The sequence below is a fragment of the Hemibagrus wyckioides genome, linkage group LG21 (assembly GCF_019097595.1).
Source record: "Hemibagrus wyckioides isolate EC202008001 linkage group LG21, SWU_Hwy_1.0, whole genome shotgun sequence".
Lineage (NCBI taxonomy): Eukaryota > Metazoa > Chordata > Actinopteri > Siluriformes > Bagridae > Hemibagrus > Hemibagrus wyckioides.
In genome coordinates this window covers 12,443,841-12,467,840 of record NC_080730.1, presented here as the reverse complement: position 1 = coordinate 12,467,840, position 24,000 = coordinate 12,443,841, and the positions used below count along the sequence as shown (strand labels likewise).

The following is a 24,000-nucleotide window of genomic DNA, read 5'->3' as shown; positions in this document are numbered from 1 at the left end:
TATTTGTTTTCTCCTGTTTAATGTGTATAGTTACAGATATTAAAATATGCCAGACGTAGCAACAGTTATAACAAGTTACATTTTTATAATGCTTATTGATCTATCCAGCCTTGTATAATAGCTTATGTTATCCAACAGATGGCTACTTTGTGTGAGGTGCGTTTGAAGGAGCTTGAAACCCTGAATGTCCTAAGGACAACAAACAATGCAAAGTTTCTATCCAAAAACGGCTTGGCTCCTACAGTGTGCCTATGCCATACAGTGCCAGCAGGGCCCATGCTCCAGTGTGAACTCTGCCATGATGCTTACCACAGTGGTTGCGTGCCAGGGTACCAGGATACACAGGCAGGGCAGCCTTGGCTGTGCCCACTCTGCAGCCGATCTGAGAAACCTCCTCTGGACAAGGTGCTGCCCCTGCTTGCTTCTCTCCAGCGTATTCGGGTACGGCTTCCAGAGGGTGATGCACTGCGGTTTATGATTGAGAGGACAGTGCGCTGGCAGCACAGAGTGCAGCAGGTTTCACCATTTACACAGCAGTTTAATGAAAAAGTAAGCGTTGTCTAGGTTTTATTGTTGTGATGCTTTTGTGCTTGCTTTCAGCATATTTTATACTTAATTTATACTGTATCTTGTACCTAAAGATGAGAACTTTGTCTGAAAACCCTTCTCCATCCCTGGATGATAGTAATGGGTGCTTCTGCATGCACCATTCATGCATTCCTCTCAGTGGTGCGTATATCTTTTTATTTATTTATAGATATTGTGAGCAAATGTGAACTATTCCAGCATATTTTGGTTTGATCTGTGTTTGCTGTGTTTCAGTTCTTAGTCCTGAACTAGAGGAGCTGCTTGTGGAAGGTCTCCTTCTACAAGTGACTTTGCCCGAGCTGCAGCATCTCTACCAGGGGTTGCTAAGCAGGTTCTTTCCTTCTCATCATGCCCTACAGAGCAGTGAGCATGACCACCAGTACCACATTGCACAGGATAGTAGCGTGATTTACAAAACCCTACCCCAAGGCAAGGTCCAGGTTAGACCCCCCCATTGTCTTTTCATGCATGCTTACTAAGTCTTACGGGGCACAAACATAAACCATTAGGTAGAAATTGAATATATTCTTATTTTATGTTTTCAAGGAATTAGAGTTGCAAAAAGTCAGTGAAAAGCTAGAGAAGAACCCCAAGAGGCACTTGGAAAAGGACATCACTGATGAGCATGACAGAGACACTGTTAAGAAGCCCAAGAAAAAAAAGTCTAGGATAAACCAGGAGAGGACACATGAGAAAAGAACCATCTCTTCCTCTGGATTGAGCTCAGACCCACCCTTTTCAGAGGACTCCGAAGAGGACTGGTCTGTGTGCTCAGCAAAGCGATGTCAACAACCAGAAGGAAATGAGGTCAGTTTGATTTATGCTGTCATACAGCATAACTACTTCCTGAACGTTTGCTGGTCTGTTTGCTGCTGTTCTCCAGTTTCATTTCCCATTGCTGTGAGCATTCTTCTCAAATTCATTTTTACCTACTAGATATAATGATTATTGTTTAACACTGGAACTGTAGCTTACTAAATTGCCATGGACTTTTACTTCTTATCGATATGGACTATTCCTACATTTACTGGTCTAACACTAGCTCACACTCCCATTGTCTAGTGAACCACCCTATTATCTGATGGGTAATGCTACATTTGATTTGCCTTGGAAGCTGAAAACGTATTGTCATTTTCAATGTCCATTCTTTCAAGCTTAAAACGAAAAACTTTGGGTTCCTCCATCTTTATCATTTGTTAGCACCCAACTTTGATGGGTACACTCACTGCACACTTTGTAAGGAATGCTATACTGCTACTGGGTAGGTCCTCCCTTTGTTCTCAAAACAGCCCTTGAACTCCCAGGTGACTGAAACTGTCCACTCTCCACTGGGTTCCCATTGATCTCAAGCAACGGGTAACTCTTCTCCTGCTTTGTTCAGAAGTCCAATATCAACTCCTTTGTCTTAGTGACAGTCAGGACGAGGTTGTTTTCATGGCACCAGTTCTCCAGGCTTTGTCTTCTCCTGAGACCTTATCATCACAACAGTGTCGTGTAGGTGTACAGTGAGCACCAGCCCTAGGGGGCTCCAGTGCTAAAGGTGAGAGAGATGTCTGCTTGTGTCTGTCTGTCAGAAAGTTGAAGATCTACTGATATGGGGATGGGCTATGTCCCAGGACCTCCAACTTGGTGATCAGTACAGAAAGAATGGTGTAAATTATGCTTTGTGGTGGCATCTTCAGTAGAGTGCAGTCTGCAGTAGACATGCAGTGAAATGTTTTCTACGACTGTCCGGCATGTAAACATTTATAAAAAGTATGTGAAACAAAGAGAACCATAAAAATAAAGATGAAAAATAAAACAAAAATTAAACATTAAACATGCCCATTCATGTGTGCTCCATGTTCTCTCTCTCGTCTCACTGCAACAGAAAACAGTTGTTAATATAATTTAACACAGGTGTGTGATTTACCACACTTGCTTCCCTTGGCTCCATCCTCCAGTCACAAACCGGTGCTCAACCACTCTCTTGCTTCTACAGTATTTGACCAGGTTCATACATGCATATACATGCACACAGATACATACATACACATACTGTTCACACATTTATGCACACACAAATAATGTCCAAAAGCATGTGAACACTTGTGTAATAAGCATATGTTTATCATGTTTATTATATATTTATTATGTCTATGTATGGTGTAGCATTACAATTTTTCTTCACTGGAACTAAGGGGCCTAGCCCAAATGTTATAGCATAACAATAATCTTGAGCACAATCCAAGGTCCATGAAAACAGAGTTTACCACTGTTTAAGTGAAATAACTTGAGTGACCTGCAAAAAGCAACAGCTATGGGATGAACTGAAATGCTGGCTGCACCCCAGACCTCCTTACTCAACATTAGTGCCTAACCTAATTAACTGCTCTTATGGCTTGAATGGGCAAATCCCCACAACCACATTCCTTATAGCAGAATGCTTTACCAGAAGACTGGATGTTATAGTATCAGCAATAAATGGACTAAATCTAAGAATGGGATATTGAAAACCACATATGGGTATGATGGTCAGATGTCCAGAAACATTTAGCCATTGTAGTATGTTTTTTGCCCTGTAGGTTCTAGTATTATATTGATTCAGTGCTTTCCATCTGTTTCCTTACAGGTAAACTGGGTTCAGTGTGATGGCAGTTGTAACCAGTGGTTCCACCAAATTTGTGTGGGTGTGTCTGCTGAGCAGGCTGAGAATGAAGACTACATCTGCACCAACTGCTTAGTGAAATGATTTGACACCATCAAGACCAAAAATCTCTGGATAAACAAGTTAGATCGCCACATATTTCTCCTAGCTCTCAGATGCCCCAGTCAGTCGTCTTGTCGTGTCGGCACTATAGGACTAAGTGATGAGATTTCCTGGTCTTTTTCATATTGTCTAGAGGACAGGGCACAAAGAGGTACCTCAGGTGTTTCTATTCCATAACTACATGGTAGAGGGACAGTATGTTTCCCCAAATGTAAAATTGGATTCTGCTATCCACAATGTCACCTCCTAACATACTAGTTAATCTGACCACATGGCTCAAAGACTGGTTATCACCAAATTAGATGAATTGGGCTAAATGAAAAGCTATACATTTATTTTTTAAAAATGTATTTACTACACTAGTATGCTTGTTTGTTATTTATTTATCCCAGCAATAACTAAGCTGGCTACTTGATTTTCTTCAGCTTCATCTGCTTAGCTCGCTTTCTTCCATTCGTGTTAGTTGTACAGAATCCTGATTTAGGTTGCACAAGCTATGTAGCAGACAGAAAAAGTGTGAATTATTCTTTGTGACCTTTGCTGTTTATTTTATTTTTAAACAATATCAGATGTTCATTGTGAAATAAAATGTTTTTTTTTCTTGCTGGCAATTTCAATTACAAATACTGATTTTTTTTTTTTTCCAAGTGCCTCATTCCTTCTATTCATGGTTAATATGATCACTGATTGTCACATGAGCCATAACACATCCAAAAGCATGGCATCACAACCATAGCCACAACATCATCTGGATTATTATTTATACTGTTAAGTGAGACTTAAAGACTGAGAAGAGAATAAAAATAGTACATAACTGATTCTATATAAATCATCATTAAGGGTATAACAGTTCTATGATTGCTTCTGGGAAGTCAAGGATTATAAGGCTTAAATTTCACAAAGCTAAAATTCCACATAAGTTTCAGTAGAGGAAAGCATGGTCCAGTAGCTTGTATTTTGCAGTTCTTTTTATTTACTAAAAATTTTTTGGTAAAACAGCTGTTAACATGCTGCAGTTCACTAAATCTCTTACAGAATGCATGGGAGGTCCTATGTATGTACAAAGCAATAAAAGGCAATGATGGCAGTATAACAACTGGGTTTATATCAAATACTGTCTTACGTTTACTTTTGTGACTTGGTTAAATGTGCTCACAAAGAATGTCTACATAATTGTCATCGATCCTTGCAGTTAGAAGGGATAGAGTGATCTTGCAATGATATCTAAGGTTCTCGTGCAGTCTAATATATTCCAGGAGAGGGCGGTAATGTTCCTCAGAAACCAGCTGGCAGGAACAAGAAGAAGCAGGGATACGGAGGCATTAGCAATCCCCGCCCCTTTATGTGCATTGGCGCGCACTGCTCGTGGACTATTCTCTCTTACGGCCTCAGACTGCTGGAAATATGGCGGGTATGGGTGCTACAGCTCCCAGCACGAGTTCAGTCGCAAGTCCTGTACAGCAAGGACTTAAGGAGGCATTAATTGAAACGCTGACGGCAATCCTATCACCGGTTCAAGAAGTGCGCGCCGCAGCAGAGGAGCAAATTAAAGTTTTGGAAGTGACAGAAGGTAAGCACGTAAAAAACATTCATTAAAATAAGCAGGCTTGCTAGTTTTAGGCAAGTTTCCATTACTTCCCGTTAGCAGGCTTCTATACGGCTGTATTACGTAGTGTGGGGAGCAGACCGGCCTGCGCAGCGACACGCGGAAACCTGCACTACTAGTCTTATCTGTGATTATTTTTGCCAGTAGATGTGGCGCAAGGACTTTGTTTAATGTCTGTTTAAGTACAGCGCTGGAAATTTCACAACATTTTAGGCTAGCTCTTGGTTAGCTCTGAGTGAGTCATGTGCAGTGTGTTTATTAACGACGTATGTGAATTGAGCTTGGAAAAAAAAAGAATTTAAACATTAATTAGGTGTCTGTCTCAGTTATAACAAGTTATAAGTGTTAGAAATGTGGTGTAGCCTTGTTACATACATTATGGCCTTGTTACATACGTTAGCATCCTCACAATCCCGATACGTATTTGGTATGTTTTTAGTCGAGGAGTCCACGTTAGTGCTGGTGGATGCTATAGATCAATATTATTCATCGGTTGTAATAAAAGTATGTTTTTCGCCTTTTTCTACCTTCCGTGTAGGGCTCTCAGGAAGGTTTGCCAGATGTTGGTGATGGAGTCCAATGATGAAACCTAAAACATTCCCTCCCAAAATGTATACACTGCTATACATTGTCTAGCGTATTTTAAAGCTAGCATAATGTAATACACAAAAAGCGCTGACGAAATATGCATTATTCAGAATATATAAAATTGACATAAAAAATGTATACAATTTCATTGTAACCAATTTACAAATTGGACCCAGGTCTATCTGTATAACTCAGTCTCTGCAGTTTCTCTGGGGTTTATAGGGAATGATATGATGGGCATGAGTAAAATACTGTTCAAACTTCAGACAAATGATTTTGAAGCTAAACCGTGAATATGTCCTGTTTGATGTCTCTCTAAAAGAAAGTAAGCGCAAAACAGTGAATTTTTTTAATGGCAGCACGTAATGACAAACTGAAGTACATATATAAATAATTATTTTAAAATAGTGGTTCTTGGGTAGATGTGTGTGCAATAGGAATCCTTAAATGGCATATTCTTTTGTTAAAGCAGCATCTCTTCATGTTTGGCTGGAAAACTGTTTATTTATTCTTTCATTAAGAATGTGTGACAGAGCTGAACAATCTTTTGCTTTCCACACTATTGCCTTTTGATATTATTGTGACATTTGGGCTGGGATTGGGAATTGCATTTTGTTAACTGTCTAGTACCAGAAACAGTTTCCTGAACGAGGCAGTGTGGTTTCTCCATGAGTATGTTTCCAACTGTCTGGCATCAATGTGCTCAACAATACAGAAGCATGGTCATCTGCAGTTTAATCAAACATGCTATCCTGTTGCGGAGCTGGTCCTTGCAAGTCTTTTAGCAGGCATTTCATCCTGCTCCTTGAAGCTGGTTCTCCAGCAAACATTTTCTTTCACTTTCTTCACTATTTCTTGGCCTCATTGGCAATGTTTGTGTTTGACAAGAACCTATTCTTGTATGTACAACAGGACATGCTACTTTTAGGGAGTTGTTATTTACTGGAAAATATTTTGATAAAGCCTAAAGAGGGATTTTTTTTTATATAAAGACTGAACTGGCAACAGTAGCTAACTCCGTATATTGTCAGTAATACAGTTATAATATAGACTGATATATTTTGAAAGCCTTTGTAATATGAAATCACTAAATTCAAATCAAATTCAAAAAAACACTAAATAAGAAACTTTATGAAAACAATAAAAATTCTAAAGCTTTTCAGATTTATTTGCCTTGGTGTTTATTTATTTTAATTTATTATTTGTTTTGTTTCATATTTATGCTTATGTTCATTTTATGTTTTGTTGTCTTACTTTAAACTTTATGACATTGTTTTATATCTGCCCTAAACGTCTTGTTTGTACTTGTATGTGCTGGAAATGAATAATTTAAAAAAAGTAAAAACAAACAAAAAAAGGAAACAGCCAATTAGGCAGTGCGTCGCTGATGTTGGGTCATGTGGTGATGTCATTTTCACTTCACGATTTCCTGATTCGTAGATTGAGAGGTCCGTCAATTCATTCCTAGCTGCATACCAGCCTATCAGAGTTGGTAAAAATGATTCTTTTTAAAGACTCGGGTTTTGTCGAGTCACTCATTGAAATGAATCGAGTCAGTGATTCCTTTATAGCCCTCGTTTCCTGTACAAATTCTAATCATGGTGGGAAATGGTGGATTTTTTTTCATCCTATAGTAATTTATCCAGCACCAGGGTCCTGGAGAAACGTTGTTTCATTTCACTATGTACTGCGTCAGCTATATGTGGTTGAAAATGACAATAAAAGCTTCTTGAATCTTGAATGGTGGAATTAATGCAGGTGATTATATGCTGTAATAATTTTAATGAGTATAGTTATGTACTGTTATGGCATGTATGTATGCATGTTCATGTTTGCCCCAGGGTGCAATGTGTGCTTGTTCTGCCACTGACAGGGACGATAAACATGTCCCTGTGTAAATTAAAAAGAATCAAGACTTACGATACCAGTGCAACAAAAATTTATTTTAAAGTGCCACACAAACACACACACACACACACTTTAACACAAATATAAAAATGTGCAAATGAGTTATGTAAAACAAAAATTAAATATGTTAAAAGTATCCAAATGGAATAAAAAAATATCTTAAATAAGGAATAAAACAACCAAACTGAACAAAAATGCAAAATGTGCAAAAAGTATAACTATATACATAAAGTGCTTTGCCTATAAATTGGCATTTAAGAATGTCAGCTCACGCACTTTGAGACTAAACGTACGAGTCTCAGCTGAATCAGTCGATGAGCATGGTAGCAGCTGTCTTCTTAATACATTAATTTCTTATACTGTTATTTTTTTTCTCTCTCTCCCGTTGCCCTGGCAGCACATTTGTTCATTTGTTTCTTTCTAACTTCATTTTTCTCTGATATGTTTAATAACTGTATTGATGTTAATGTTATAATATAACGTTCTGTATTGTTTAATAATAAAAAAAAAGAGCACGGTAGCAGCCATAGGACAAATAAGAATCGGGTTAATTTAGACCTTGGATCATTTAACTCGGGTGAGTCAGTCAGGGCCAGTACTACAGCCTATCGCACATCAAGGTGATTGACTGCACGGCGGCAGGCCAGAACAACCATCAGGCCACCCGGAAATGTCCCGGTGCTCCCGATGGGCAGTCCAACCCTGTATATATGTGCATATGTATACGCGCACACAGAGATCAAGCATAACGTTATTTTATTTATATATATATATATATATATATATATATATATATATATATATATATATATATATATATATATATATATATATAATATAATATATATATATATATATATATATATATATATATATATATATATATATATATATATAATATATCTTTTTTTTCCCTCCAAATTTTTTTTTCTTTTGCCAGTTGATGCTTAGCTTCTTCTCTAGTAGAATCCATTGGTTAACAACGATGCTATCAGGGAGACCATATTCAGATACAAATGTTCCAAGGCTGTGTTTCTGCACAATTAAAGGTTAAATCTACTATTCCAACGTATTTCAACTGTTTAAAGCAGTCTTTTTTTGTAGGTTGGCTTAATGGAATGTCTTAATGGTTCTAAGCAGCAGTATGCTAACATGGAATGTTTAAAGTATTTTGAATGTTTAAAACATTTTGCCTCAGACTGCAACAGCATTAGCAACACTTTGCTGTGATAATCATTCACTGTATTTACACTATGTTGTGTGGTTCTGCGATTGAAACATTATTGCATGTATGAGAACTAGTTCATGAACACCATGATAATAACTAAGGATTTTTAAATCAGTGGATTGTGACCAGATGAACCAAAAGGCTACAGCAGAGCAATTTTTGTAACCAACTTGTGGAAAATTCTTATTCATACACATTTGGAACTCGGATGGGATTTGGGGTGTAAAAGTAGGAGAGTACTGAACTGCAAGTGATTATTGGGCACCACATGTTTTTATCCTTGGCAAATACTGCATGAATTGAAGGTTAACTAATGTTTGGACCATGCCTCAGTGTGGATAGAAAGCTAGATCTGATAGCCACAGATTCTTTAGAATGGTGTATTTGAAAATGCTATCAATGTTTGAGTGTTGGGATTTATTTATTTGCAAAGCCTACGGATAGCTTCAGCTGTATCTTCCAGTGCTCCACTTTAATTTTGTTTAAAGCCTTAAAACAACATGGTGCCTTTCTCCCAAGCCAACCTAACTTCATCCAAGTTTGTATTTTTTTTTCACAATATTTTTAGTAAGCATATTTTAAACAGAAATAGGAAAAATGCTTAATTCCAGCATATCCTGTTTCTCATCACATCACTTGGTATCCTATAAAATGTAGGAATTGGAACTGATTCATTAAAAAACTTCAAAATATGTATAAGAAACTTTACATAAGATGCATAAAAACTTTGATTGAAATAGGATTAATAAAGGTTATTAACTAACAGGGCATACATTTTAATATGTTTAACACATTTTTTTAGCACTACAGACTGTATCAGTGCCTACTTAGTTGAAACACTTAAGTTTTTCCTTTGTTTTTCTTCAATGCAGAGTTTGGAGTTCACCTTGCAGAGCTCACTGTTGATACACAAGGGGCACTTGCAGTTCGCCAGGTGAGACAGTTTTTATATTTCATCAGATCATCTCAGCATGGTCCTCTTTTATGCATGGAATTGATGTAAATGTTTTAGCATTCCATTTTGTTCTTTACAGCTTGCCTCTGTCATTCTGAAGCAATATGTTGAAACACATTGGTGTGCCCAGTCAGAGAAGTTCCGGGTGCCAGAAACAACTGAAAGGGTGAAATGTTCTGTTGTAATTAGTTGTGGGATATATCCTTGTTGTACTTTTCATCGTTTAATGGTTTTCTTTTTGTTTCTTGCTGTCCAGGCTAAGGCAGTAATTCGCGAGTTGCTGCCAGGCGGTTTGCGGGAGTCCATCAGTAAGGTGCGCTCCAGCGTGGCTTATGCTGTATCAGCCATTGCTCACTGGGACTGGCCGGAGGCCTGGCCACAGCTCTTCTCCTTGCTTATGGAAATGTTAGTCAGTGGGGATGTCAATGCTGTGCATGGTGCCATGCGAGTTCTCACAGGTATAGAACCTTCCAAGTTAAAACTTATTTTTTTAACCAATACTTGGCAACAGGTACATTGCAAAGAGTTAGAATATTTTTTTATCATCAAGGGATTTCTAGTACATTGATAAAATGCTATTGCTGACCATAATTAAAATAATAATAATAAAATTGGTAAACACTTAGAATTTTTTTGTTCAGCAATAGTCACCTTTCCTTCATTAGGGGTGTGTGTGAGATGAAAAATACCAAAAAAAGAAATCTTTCCATGACTGTTTTAAACCAGCCAATTATTTTTGATAGGGGTGGTCTTCCCCTAAGAAAAACAATACATGCGCCAATTACCAAATGAATCTGTAATTACATAAGTGTTAACTGGTAAATGTAGGTAACTATATTTATTAAGGATGTGTTGTGAATTCACCGAAGCAGACCAGGGGACTCGGAAGTAGTGTTCAGCAGGAATATTTTATTGTAGATCAGAACACACTCCGGTGATACTGTAGTCACCAAGTCCGGTGAAAAGAAGCTTGCTTTACAGTTTTAAAGGCCTTGAGTGGGCAGACCTTGAAGGTTTGACAATGCAAAAGCTTTGAGGTAATACTCTTAAAGAAAACATTGAAATCCTCGGAGTCAACCACCAGCTGTGAGCTGGTTCAAAGTTCCTGATAACCATTTGCTTTGATACCCATTTGATGGTGAGAGCTGGAATATGTAAATGATTATTCAAAGAGAACTGTGTGTTACAGTAGATTCTAGAATGACCTCAAAATATGTTTTCCTACAGATGCCATGGAAATGTTTTCAGTAATGGTAAAGGTAGTCAGTAATGGTACTTTTTAAGAACAATTTCCATTTATTTTTACCACTGTCATGTGTGACTTTAAATAACTGGAAAATACTACAATGCCAGAATCATGCTGTTCTTAGACTAGAATATCATTTACAAAAAACATCTTCTTTACTCTTAACTGCTGTCAATGTGGTTAAAATGACCAGTTGTCATTTAGGAATTAAGCAGACTTAAAAAGCCTTTATGAATTTTGTGAAGTGACTCTATAGTATGAAGCAGTACACTGAGCTATCACTCGGATTTATTACTTTACAAATAGTTTTAATGTTCATGCTATATCTGTAATTGCGGGAGGGGATGACACATCTCTTATCCAGTGTGTTTGAGTATTTTAAATCCCGCGCTGTAAACTGTATTAATCTGCACCATGTCTTTTGCAATGAAATATGTAATGGCTTCAGTTATCTCCATTTGTTTTGGAGAACCTGGCAAATACGGAGAAGCACAAAACTACAACGTTGTGATGGGTGTGTTGCAGTTTTCGCATGGCTTGTTGCGCTTTTTTTTTTTCACGCTAAAACACTGGTCATATTGCACTCTGTGGCAATGTGAGAATTTTAAATTATTGAATTAATTCGTGGTGTTGCTCAGGGGCATTTCTAGGATTTGAAAACATCAGGGGCTAAGTTGGGAGATTGGCTAATCCCCTTAAGCACGCAGAATAATGTAAGTGGTTTTTTTTTTGTAATCACAGCATTGAACGATTACATAATCGTGGCATCTGTAATCGTAATCACAATTAGAAAATTGATTAATTGTGCAGCCCTAGTGGAGGGGGTCAGATCAACTCCCTTCTGCATTAAGGCATGCTCTGGGGGATCTCAAGAGTTTCTGGCAAAATATGAGAGCACTGTGGTAGCTCGACCTGTTTCTTTTTAAAGCAGATTAATGTGGAATATTTGTTCTCTGCACACTCACTGGGCTATTGTGGGCCCACCATCTCAAGAATGTTGTATATTTGACCCTGGGCAGAAGTGGCCCTGTGAGGTCCAAGCCTACTCTGAAGGGAATGCCATAGTATAGTATTAGCACCGGGGGCACCACTAGAAGAACCTGTCCATGCTTGGCCAGAGGAAATTAATCTTGAGCTTTTCCAGAGTGTCTCGGGCATCAAGAGTGCCATCAGAGGGATGCAAGTGGGTTAGGTGCATCAGCACCTGTCTGTTTTCTGACCGGGAACCACTAGGAGGTCTCAGAGTTGGTCTTGCTATTCTGTTTGTTGGGAGAAGAGGCTGCTTCAATCATTGTGGGACTCTGATTTCTCCCATGTTGAGCATAGCTATGAGTTATTCTTGAAATACATTTTTCTTCTGCTTAGGTAGACAAAAGAGGTGACTGCATGCAATGTCTAGGGGAGGGCCTCATTGTTCTCTGTGAGGTTTGAGTGACTAGGTAGAAGCAAAAGCAAATAGGTTGTAAGAGGAAGAGTTGTTCTCCACAGGGGACCATGGTTGATTGAGCCAGGTTTTATAAGGACGCTTCTGTTCCTAGCTCCTCCCTCTCAGATGCCATCATCACCAAAGCCACAGAAAGCTGAGGTGGTATATTTGAAGTGACCTTAATTGACTTTGTGAGAAGTTGTGAAAAATGTATGTTAACATTTGGCCACAATTGTATTTTTCATTTTATTTACCATAAAGAGAATGTATCACATACATGTCATGGAAATTTAAATTTTAACAATGAATCCTTTCTGTAGAGTTCACCAGAGAAGTCACAGACACACAGATGCCACTGGTCGCACCTGTCATTTTGCCAGAGATGTATAAAATCTTCACCATGGCAGAGGTATTTAACTTACTACGGTGGTCTCTGAAACTGATAAAGTCTAATGAAAAATGAAGGACTTGAGTGTTCTTTGTGTTTTTTTTGTATCTATTTCATGCAGGTCTATGGCATTCGCACACGTTCCAGAGCAGTTGAAATATTTACAACTTGTGCCAACTTAATCTCTGCTATTGAAGTATTTGAAAAAGTGAGATTATTTTTTGGTAAGGGATTAAATTATTGGCTTTATTCCTAGAACTGGGTTTCTTATAATTTTTTGATTCTTATTTTCAGGGTTCTGCCAAAGCTTTATTTTTTCCTGTGGTAGAACAGTTCACTGAGGCACTTGTGCAGGCTGTGCAGATGCCAGATGGACCCACTTCAGACAGTGGGCTTAAGATGGAGGTCTTAAAGGTAAGAGAACTGTTCTGCCTACACGAAAACTGTGTATGCTGCTGTTTGTTGTGGGACAGTTCAATGCTTTATTTGACTTTTTTTTTTAAACAGGCAGTGACTGCTCTTGTGAAGAACTTTCCTAAACGCATGGTGTCTTCCATGCAGCAGATTCTTCCCATTGTATGGAACACACTGACAGAAAGTGCTTCTTTATATCCTTTCACATTCCTCTTAGTTTTTATTTTATCTTAAGAATTATTTTTGTCATTTAGCTTCACATTGTAGCTTTTCCATTTTTGGAGCAATTGTTCATGTTCTACTTGCCAAATTACATGAACACAGATATCTACCTTTATTTCTACATTAACATTGTACAAAAATATTGTTTTCTTAACCAAGTGCTTACTTATGTGAGAACAGAGGTCAACTACACAGAAGAAGTGGATGATCCTGTTGACTCTGATGGTATGTTGTTTGTGTGCAAAAGTTCATAATTATAGTACTGATTATTATAAAATATAGAACATCATGGAACGTCATCTCTGTGCAGGAGAAGTCCTTGGCTTTGAGAACCTTGTCTTCAGTATCTTTGAGTTTGTTCACACACTGCTGGATAACAATAAGTTTAAGAGCACAGTAAGGAAAGCTCTTCCTGAACTCATCTATTACATTATCCTCTATATGCAGATCACAGAAGATCAGGTAAGCTTGGTTTTTTGTCTGTGTGTTTCTGCATCAATATACGTGATTGTTGGTGCACTATTTATTAGTAATCATGTGGCCTCATAACACAGATTAAAGTGTGGACAGCCAATCCGCAGCAGTTTGTTGAGGATGAAGATGATGACACCTTTTCATATTCTGTTCGAATATCTGCTCAGGATTTATTGCTGGTAAATAAAGGGGGGGGGTTGCCTGAAAATGATGATTATAAACAATAAGAAATCATTCAGGGTACATGAAAAGAAAAAATGTACGATAAACTGGTTGCATAAGTGTGCACACCCCTAAACTAATACTTAGTTAAAGCACCTACAAAAGCATGTTAACTCTATCAAATTGGTTGGGCAATTTCACATAAAAGTTGGAAGACATGATTTATCTTGTTTGGTTAAAAAAAAAAAATGCCATTTTAACAGGGTTGTGTAGAAGTTTTATATCCACTGTAGCAGTTCTGTCTTCATTATAGAACATTGATCAGTGTTTTTGGTTAAGCTATTCACTAAAGCATGCTTGATATTGTCTCTTCATTTAACTTTTACTGGGGCTGTGTCCTATGTGTCAGGTTGTAGCAGCAGAGTTCCAGAATGAGAGTGCTGCAGCTTTAGCTGCAGCTGCAACAAGACACCTTCAGGAGGCTGAGCAAGCCAAGAATACTGGCAGTGAGCACTGGTAGGTTAAAAAAGAAAAACTGAAGTTAATGTTGTTTATCTAAAGCAGTGTTTTAATTTGTGAATAGGATTGGAAAATCCTATTTACAAATTACATTACATTACAGCCTACTTTAATTTGATTGGAGACTAGGATTAACTGATTAAACAATTTAAATCAGGTGTAATTTTTCCTTGTTTGGAATGAAAGATTGCAGGCACACTGGATCATTGTGGATAGGATGGAAGACCCCAATTTGAAGTGCTAGGTGCACTAGAATTTAATGCATATACACATTAAGAATATTTCACATGAATTCAATTTCTACCTAACATAAAATGAAATACTGAAGTTATTTCTATTGCAGTTTAACATAGTATATCATTTGCTTAATGGGATACATTTTTGTCACTGTTAAACATTGCAGGGCTGCAAAGATTTGTAGACAGTTGTTAAATTTAACTAACAAAAACCCATTATTAATGTAAGACCACATGGACCTTTATTTCTGAGTGTATCAGGGGTGTCTAATTTTGAGGTCCTCCGTTATGCTCAATTCAATGTCAAGACATTAGTACATCACCAAATATTTTTAAATTCATTAATTTAGGGCAGTTATCTGAAAGGTATGCCTCATATACAGTACTGTGCAGAAGCTTTAGGCAGTTTGAAGAAATGCTGTAAATTAAGAATGGTTTCAAAAATTTATTTTTATCAATTTACAAAATGCAAAATGATCAAACAGAAGAAAAATTAAATGAATATTTGGTGTGACTAGCCCAAATTCTTACACTTTGTACATTTGCACAAAGTCAGGAATTAACTGACCTTGTAGAATCAGAGTCAGGTGTAGGATTAACCAATTATACCAAGCTAATGATCATCAATTTCATGTAGGCTAAAACAGTCATTAACTTAAACAGATCAGATGTGTTGGAGGCTTAATGTCTCAGACTGGGGTTTCAAGATGTGCTGTTTAGTCTATGTTGAAGAAGCCTGAAAGAAACAGGCAATGTTAAGGACCATAGACACAATGGTTGACCAAGAAAACTTGCAGCAGATGAAAGAGATTTTTACTTTCCTTTGACATTGGAAGCTGTCCAGCATTGCTATCAGCAAAGAACTGGGGGCAGCCAATTGGGACCCAGGTGCATGCTGGTGACGAATGGGTTGGTGAAAAATGGTAGCAGGTGCTCTGGACTGATGAGTAAAAATTTTAAATATTTGGCTTTAGCATGGTGTTTGTTTGCAAAAGTAAAAGGTGTTTAGCTCATTTGTCATAGAAGCTTCTACAATAAACACATTGATGTTATCAAAAGTGCAACTGAACATATCCCAGTCTGCATCATCCAGAGTGTCCTGTAGAGTGATTGGTCAGTCCACTGCACAACCTTTATTTTAACCCGAGCTTCCTGTTTTCCAAATGCTGAATGAGAGTGTGCCATAGAATTGTCTTCAAGGTGTTTGTTAGTAATTATTAAAATACAAGAAGACTGAAATTTTTTTAAAAAGACTTGGAAGAATAACATAAAGGGAAGAACCAGTAGGCTTTTGGAAAGAAATGAAAATGGGTTCAAATCAGCTTAAAACCCTTACATAAGTAAGGGCAACAGAAGGATCATAAGCAGAGGTTCAGTCTGATATCCATAATCTTCTTTCAACAATATTTTTATTGATTTTTAAATAGACATGACATACAAGGTAAGTGTGTGTGGTGTGCTTTTCAAGGCACACTTGTATTATCTTATTTATAAAACACACACCCCTATACCCCCCACCCAACCCCAACTCCAAGCCAGCCTTACATGTCTAAAAGAGGCTAAACACCAAGCATAATTGAAGAAAGAAAAGAGGAAAAAAAATACATTGAAAAAGAGAAAAAAAAACAACTGGAGTTATAAGTCTAGCTTATGTGTGCAAAGAAAGAGAGGGAAAAGCAAAAAGAAATAAATAAAATAAAAAGCCATACACCTGAGAAAACCAACCAGTCAAATAAATAAAAGGGGGGATTAAACTATAAATTTATTTTAAAAAAGTGAAGGAAGGGCCCCCACACCTGATGAAATTTCAAACCTGAATTACAGACTAATGAATCTTCTCCAGGGACAAACAGGACATAATATCTCTAAGCCACTGGGCGTGAGTGGGAGAGGTGGCATCCTTCCACTTAAATAAAAGAGAAGGACTGGCCAGGAGGGATGCACAAGACAATAATCGACGTTTAGCTGGGGTTAGATGCCTATCATCCTCTCCAGTAAAGGAAAAAGAGCAGCAAGGGGGTCTGGTTCAAGATTGCACCTCAGTATGCAAGACAGGGTTTGAAAGACATCCCTCCAGAATTTTTCCCAATTAGCACATATTCACTACATATGAATGAGAGACGCTTCTCCACTTTTACATTTATCACAGCAAGGATATCTGGGTAGAAGCGAGAGAGCTTAACTTTGGAGAAATGAGCCCTATGTACAACCTTAAACTGTAATAAGGAGTGGCGGGCACATAAGGAGGTTGAGTTGACGAGCTTGAGAATCGAGTTCCATGTATCATCTGACAGTGAAGTGTCTCTTTCCCAAGCACTTTTAATTTTATTCAAAGTGGTGTAACTCAAACCCATTAATATGCCATAAATAGTGGATATTAGGTGTTTACACAGCGGGGACAGACATAGGAGATTATATTATTTGCATCCGGAGCCTCAGGGAAGTTTGCTATCAAAGAGCTAATGAAGTGTCTTATTTGCAAATATCTGGAAAAATTGAGATTTGGATAGATTAATCCTTTCAGACAGCGGTTCAGATGATGCAAACTTATGATCAATAAAAATAATCTTTGCAAAGCTTAATGCCTTTACTGTGCCATTCTTGAAACACTGCATCGTGTAAAGAAGATTGGAAGAGATGGTTAGAGACAATAGGGCTGGAGAGAGAAAAGCCCAAAGAACCACTGTACTTTCTGAACTGAGCCCATATTCTCAGAGTATGCCTAATAACTGAATTATTGATTGATTTAATTAGGGGATGGGGAGTGCAGATCCAAGAAGTGCAGAGACAGAGGTTTTTGACAGAGTTTCTCCATTTCCACCCAGGCAGGACGATTAGGTTGGTTATGGAAATATTACCAAAAGGTGAGAGAACAAATGTTTGCTGCCCAGTAGTATAAATGAAAATTGTATAGAGCAGCACCATCACTTTTAGATCTTTGAAGTAGGGACTTGTTCAATCGAGGATGCTTACCTTTCCAAAGGTAAGATGATATAACTGAATCCCATGCATCAAAGTAAGATTTGGGATTAAAAACAGGTACAGAAAAAGATACAAGAATTTAGGGAGAATATTCATTTTAATTACATTAATTCGGCCCATCAGGGACATGGACAGTAGTGACCATTGTCCCAAGTCCCTTTTTGTTTGATTTAGCAACCCAACAAAATTTTCTTTAAAAAGGTACTTCTGTTTTCTTGTAACTGTGATACCAAGATAGGTAAACTGCCTTTTTTTTTTGCTATTTTGAAAGGGAGGCATTTCTGTTGTTAGTGCTTCATTATTTAGCAGAAACAGTTCGCTTTTGTGCAAATTCAGTTTATATCCTGAAAAATGACCAAATTTAGTGAGCAGTGACAGCAAAGGTGCCAGGGAGGTGGCAGGATCTGATATGAAAAGTAAAAGATCATCATCTTATGTTCTTCTCCCTGCCTCCCAATCCCAAATATATCCCTACAACTATGAAATGCAATTGCTAATGGCTCAATAGCAAGGTTTAAAAAGCAATGTACTCAGAGGACATCCTTGACGAGTTCCCTGCTGAAGGATGAATTGAGATTGCTGTGAATTCTTCAGGACTGAAGCAATAGGGCTTGAATATAATAATATGACCCATGTGATAAAACATGGTCCAAAATTGAATTTATCTAAGACATTAAATAAATACAACCATTCCACACGGTCAAAGACTTTTTCAGCATCCACAGAGAGGACACACTTGGGAATCCCATCTGACGGTGTGTACAAGATATCCATAAGGCGCCGAATATTAAAATAAGAGTGACGGTTTTTGATAAAACCAGTTTGGTCCTCAGATATAATTGAGGGTAGAACATTCTCTAATCTACGAGCTAGGACTTGGAGAGTCTGATTCAAATTCAAATTTTATTTGTCACATACATAATTGTACATAGTATGATATGCAGTGAAATGCTTACACAACTGTTTGTTTTGACCCTTGAAAAAGGAAAAGGAATGAGGACAGAAAAAAAGACAAGGATCATTTATTGATAAAATCTTTTTGACGAGTGCTTGGTTTTTTGGTTCGGTGGAGGATGGTACGCACTTGCTGAGTCAGAACACTTTAATGGCTGTGCTTGAGTGGTGTCAAAACCCAGGATCTGGGAACACTGTAGAGCCCCATTGTGTAAAAGCTGTATAGATAGATAGACTTTGCAGCTTTAGGCTTGCAAATTTATTTATTCATTATCCATTTATTCATTATTATTATTTATTCTTGCATTAATTTATTTATTCAGTCTGGGCTTTTCAGCTCACTTTCAAAAACTCAACAAAAACAGGATAAATCAATTAAAAGGGTTCATCATGCACTGTGGTGTGTGTGTGTATATAGCAGGCTCACTCTTTTATGGCACTCGCTGTGAAAGCACAAAGATGCAAATAAATAGACTGGCAGTAAAAAGACCTGTATGGATCATCAAACTGGTCCATGTCAGTTCAACCCACCTTCTCTTTGTCCACAAATGACACTGCACAGTGTGTCTCACAGCAGTGCATACTTAAATTCTGAACAATGTAATAGCAAACTAATTATGAACACACTTTATTTGGTTATTAAATGGTATAAAATATTGAGCACTCCCAAACATTTTGGGAAACAACCATAAATGAACATTTATGAAGTATTTCCGACCCCATGCCTTAACCGCCTTAACCACCTACACTTTTTTTTCTTAATCAGATTTATAATTTAAGGTCTAATATCTGAACATCTTATCATATGCCTGTACCATGTTTGTAACTTAAAATCAAAGGAATATTCCATGCACTGACTTGACCAGTCTAGTGAAGTCTTAGCACTACAAAATTCATGGCTTAATGTAAAAAAACTTAATACTCTGTCTAGAATTGTACTCAAGTATGGAATTTGTGACAGAAGGCTAGTTTGTTTAAGACAGGTAGATGAACATGGAAATGTGTTTTTATAGCTGAACAACTCTAGTGCTATGTTTCAGAATAGTGTAGAAAGGACTAATGTTGGATATATACTTGTCATTTAAGTACAATCCCCGTGTCATGAGTCAGCCAACAACACGTACATTCAGGAAATGGTCTCCTGAGGCTGAGGAGATGCTGAAGGACTGTTTTGAGTGTACTGACTGGAGTGTGCTGCAGGAGCCCCATAATGGTGACATTGAGGAGGTCACACACTGCACGACAGCCTACCTCAACTTCTGTATGGACATCATTGTGCCTGTTAGAACCATGCGCTACTTCCCAAACAACAAGCCTTGGATTACCAGTGAAATCAAGCTTCTACAGAATCTGAAGAAGAAGGCTTTTAAGGACGGTGACAAGGCTGAGTTCAAGCGCATTCAGAAAGAACTCAAGTTCAGTCTGAAAGAGGCCAAGGAGACATACAAAAGGAAAGTGGAGACGAAGCTGCATGAAAACAACATGAGATGATGAAATATTGGGATGGTATGAAAACCATCACAGACTGTAAAAAAAAAAAAGAAAAAAAAGACAGCAGTGTAATAGCTGGGGATGTGGTGAGGGCAAATGAGTTCAACCAGTTCAACAGGTTTGAGTGCCTCACTACTTTACCAACGACTCTGTCCGTCCTGTTAACACCTCCCCTTCCCCTCAACTACTGTCTCAATCCGCACACACACTCCAGCAAGGAGCCCCACTGCCCCCACCATCGCAGCAGAACAGGTCAGAAGAGAACTGAGGAGACTATGCCCCAACAAGACTGCTGGCCCAGACAGGATAAGCCCGAGAATGCTGAAAACCTGTGCCACTGAACTGAGTGAGCCATTCAAATATATCTTCAACCTGAGTTTGGAACTAGGGAAAGTACCTAAACTCTGGAAAACATCATGTCTCATCCAAATTTCGAAGAAAAATGGCCCGAAAGATCTTGATGATTACAGGCCTGTGGTACTGACGTCTCGCATCATGCAGATGTTTGAACAGCTGATTCTTCATCTCCTCAGACCTCAGGTTAGTCATGCACTTGATCCCCTGCAGTTCGCCTGCAGGCAGAAGGTGGGTGTTGACGATGCCGTCCTCTACCTGCTCCATCAAACCCTCTCCAACCTCGATAAGGGTAAGGGTGCTGTGAGAATCATGTTTTTTTTATTTCTCCAGTGCTTTCAACACAATCCAGCCTCTCTTATTGAAGAACAAACTGACTGACATGCAGGTGGATCCACACCTGGTGTTCTGGATCACAGACTTCCTCACCAGAAGGCCACAGTATGTAAGGATGAGGGATTGCATCTCTGAAATAATCTCCAGCACAGGAGCACCACAGGGAACTGTCCTAGCCCCTTTCCTGTTTACTCTGTACACCTCGGACTTTACGTACAACTCAGAGTCATGCCACATGCAGAAGTTCTCAGATGACATTGCCATTGTGGGGTGTATTATGGATGGACAGGAGGGCGAATACAGAAGCCTGGTCAAGGACTTTGTGGCGTGGTGCAATCGGAACCAGCTACAACTGAACATCACAAAAACCAAGGAGATGGCTATCGACTTTCAACGGTCAGGGCCTCCTCTGTTACCTGTCTCCATCGAGGGAGTGGATCTTGAGAGGGTCAGGTCATACAGATACCTGGGGCTACAGCTGAACACTGACTATCTGTATAAGAAAGGTCAGAGGATCCTTCAACATCTGCAAAAAGCTCCTGCTGATGTTTTACCAATCAATTATCACCAGTGTGCTTTTCTATGCGGTGGTGTGCTGGGGAGGTAGTCTGAAATGCAGGGATGCCACGTGATTGGACAAGCTGGTCAGCAGAGCTGGTTCGGTGGTTGGTGTGGAGCTGGACTGGTGGAGAGGTGGACTCTTAACAAAATGCTGTCCATCATGGCAAACCCCGACCACCCACTGCACATAGTTTTCTGCAAACAGAGGAGTGTGTTCAGTGGAAGACTTCTGTCGCAAAGCTGCTTAACAGACAGACTTAGGAAATCCTTTGTTCCCAGAGTCATTCGGCTCTTTAACACCTCTCTACAGGGACATGTTAATGGGGACTAGGAGTTCTAGGCTAAGGCTCGTCTGCTATATACATCACCGTGTTACTTGTATAACTCTCTCATCTGTTAGATTCAGGGTCTACTCAGTTACTCTCACTATTGTATATCTTGCCATTACAAATAGACTCCATTTCATTGTCACTCATGCTGCTCTTTGCACAATTACTTTGGTATTCGAACAAACAATACCATTTGCACTGTCACTGTTGCATATAAAATTGCACATCAAGGCTGCACTGCAATTAATTTTATTTCTCTTATTTGTGCCACCCCCCACCCACCCCCACTTTTGTGATTTATATACTGTATTTATTTGCTTCTTATTTCTTGTAGTTCTTGTTGTAAAATTGCACTAGTAATTCTGGTTAGGTATCCTGGTACATTACCCTGTGTATACTGACTATTTGTAAGATATACAGTGTGCAATTTACAACCCGTCTTTGTGTCTGTCTTTGAATTTCTTTCTGGATCAATAAAGTATCTATCTATCTATCTATATGTGGATTTTTAAAAATGCTCTTACATTTCAAAGCCTTCATAGAGCAGTATTTCTTGTATTTATTTGTAAAATAAATGAATAGAACAAAAGTGGAGATTTCTCCCCCTTCACCATTTATAAATCAAGCATTCCTATGCAGGGTGGCAAACCACCCTGCAGTGACTTAAGTGTCAAATTTAATCAGAAATGGTCTGCTTTTTCTAGTCATCTTGCTTTATGGACATACAGTATCTCACAAAAGTGAGTACACCCCTCACATTTTCGTAAATATTTTATTATATCTTTTCATGTGACAACACTGAAGAAATGACACTCTGCTACAATGTAAAGTAGTGAGTGTACAGCCTGTATAACTGTAAATAAGTGTAAATTTGCTGTCCCCTCAAAATAATTCGACACACAGCCATTAATGTCTAAACCATTGGCAACAAAAGAGAGTAAACTCCTAAGTGGAAATGTCCAAATTGGGCCCAAAGTATCAATATTTTGTGTGGCCACCATTATTTTGGAGTTCATGGAGCATGGAGTTCACCAGAGCTTCACAAGTTGCCACTGGAGTCCTCTTCCACTCCTCATGATGACATCACAGAGCTGGTGGATGTTAGAGACTTTGCGCTCCCCCACCTTAGGGTTTAGGTCTGGAGACATGCTTGGCCAGTCCATCACCTTTACCCTCAGCTTCTTTAGCAAGGCAGTGGTTGTCTTGGAGGTGTGTTTGGGGTCATGTTGGAATACTGCCCTGCGGCCCAGTCTCCGAAGGGAGGGGATCATGCTCTGCTTCAGTATGTCACAGTATGCATGTACATGTTAGCATTCATGGTTCCCTCAATGAACTGTAGCTCCCCAGTGCCAGCAGCACTCATGCAGGCCCAGACCATGACACTCCCACCACCATGCTTGACTGTAGGCAAGGGTTAGGGTTAGGTTGTCCACTTGTCTTTGTACTCCTCACCTGGTTGCCGCCACACACGTTTGACACCATCTGAACCAAATAAGTTTATCTTGGTCTCATCGGGCCACAGGACATGGTTCCAGTAATGTCCTTAGTCTGCTTGTCTTCAGCAAACTGTATGTGGGCTTTCTTCTGGGACAACAGCCATGCAGACCAATTTGATGCAGTGTGTGGCATATGGTCTGAGCACTGACAGGCTGACCCCCCACCCCTTCAACCTCTGCAGCAATGTTGGCAGCACTCATATGTCTATTTCCAAAAAAGACAACCTCCAGATATGACGCTGAGAACGTGCACTCTACTTCTTTGGTGGACCATGGCGAGGCCTGTTCTGAGTGGAACCTGTCCTGTAAAACTGCTGTATGGTCTTGCCCACTGTGCTGCAGCTCAGTTTCAGGGTCTTCTATCTTCTTACAGTCTAGGCCATCTTTATGTAGTGCAACAATTCTTTTTTTCAGATCCTCAGAGAGTTCTTTGCCATGAGGTGCCATGTTGAACTTCCAGTGACCAGTATGAGAGTGTGTGAGAGCGATAACACCAAATTTAACACACCTGCTCCCCATTTACACCTGAGACCTTGTAACACTAACAAGTCACATGACACCGGGGAGGGTAAATGGCTAAGTGGACCCAATTTGGACATTTCTACTTAGGGGTGTACTCACTTTTGTTGCCAACGATTTAGACATTAATGGCTGTGTGTCGAGTTATTTTGAGGGGACAGCAAATTTACACTGTTATACAGGCTGTACACTCACTACTTTACATTGTAGCAGAGTGTCATTTCTTCAGTGTTGTCACATGAAAAGATATAATAAAATATTTACAAAAA

At 38.8% G+C, this 24,000-nt stretch overlaps 2 protein-coding genes across 3 annotated transcripts in view; both read left to right on the top strand.

Annotated features, from left to right (window-relative positions):
* kdm5ba (lysine demethylase 5Ba) overlaps nt 1-3,979 on the top strand; it is a 31,323-nt gene extending 27,344 nt beyond the window's left edge. For both annotated transcript variants that reach the window (XM_058373120.1, XM_058373119.1), the window contains exons 24-28: nt 139-549; nt 642-729; nt 823-1,028; nt 1,135-1,395; nt 3,200-3,979. In XM_058373120.1, the coding sequence (XP_058229103.1) occupies nt 139-549; nt 642-729; nt 823-1,028; nt 1,135-1,395; nt 3,200-3,319 (1,086 nt within the window). In that variant the 3' untranslated portion in view covers nt 3,320-3,979. The remainder of the gene's footprint in view (nt 1-138; nt 550-641; nt 730-822; nt 1,029-1,134; nt 1,396-3,199) is intronic.
* A 479-nt stretch (nt 3,980-4,458) lies between these two features.
* ipo9 (importin 9) overlaps nt 4,459-24,000 on the top strand; it is a 43,365-nt gene continuing 23,823 nt past the window's right edge. Inside the window, exons 1-12 of the mRNA XM_058373126.1 lie at nt 4,459-4,907; nt 9,540-9,601; nt 9,702-9,788; nt 9,879-10,080; nt 12,615-12,703; nt 12,804-12,890; nt 12,977-13,096; nt 13,190-13,290; nt 13,485-13,543; nt 13,629-13,780; nt 13,873-13,971; nt 14,364-14,470. Of these exons, the coding sequence (XP_058229109.1) occupies nt 4,742-4,907; nt 9,540-9,601; nt 9,702-9,788; nt 9,879-10,080; nt 12,615-12,703; nt 12,804-12,890; nt 12,977-13,096; nt 13,190-13,290; nt 13,485-13,543; nt 13,629-13,780; nt 13,873-13,971; nt 14,364-14,470 (1,331 nt within the window). The 5' untranslated portion in view covers nt 4,459-4,741. The remainder of the gene's footprint in view (nt 4,908-9,539; nt 9,602-9,701; nt 9,789-9,878; nt 10,081-12,614; nt 12,704-12,803; nt 12,891-12,976; nt 13,097-13,189; nt 13,291-13,484; nt 13,544-13,628; nt 13,781-13,872; nt 13,972-14,363; nt 14,471-24,000) is intronic.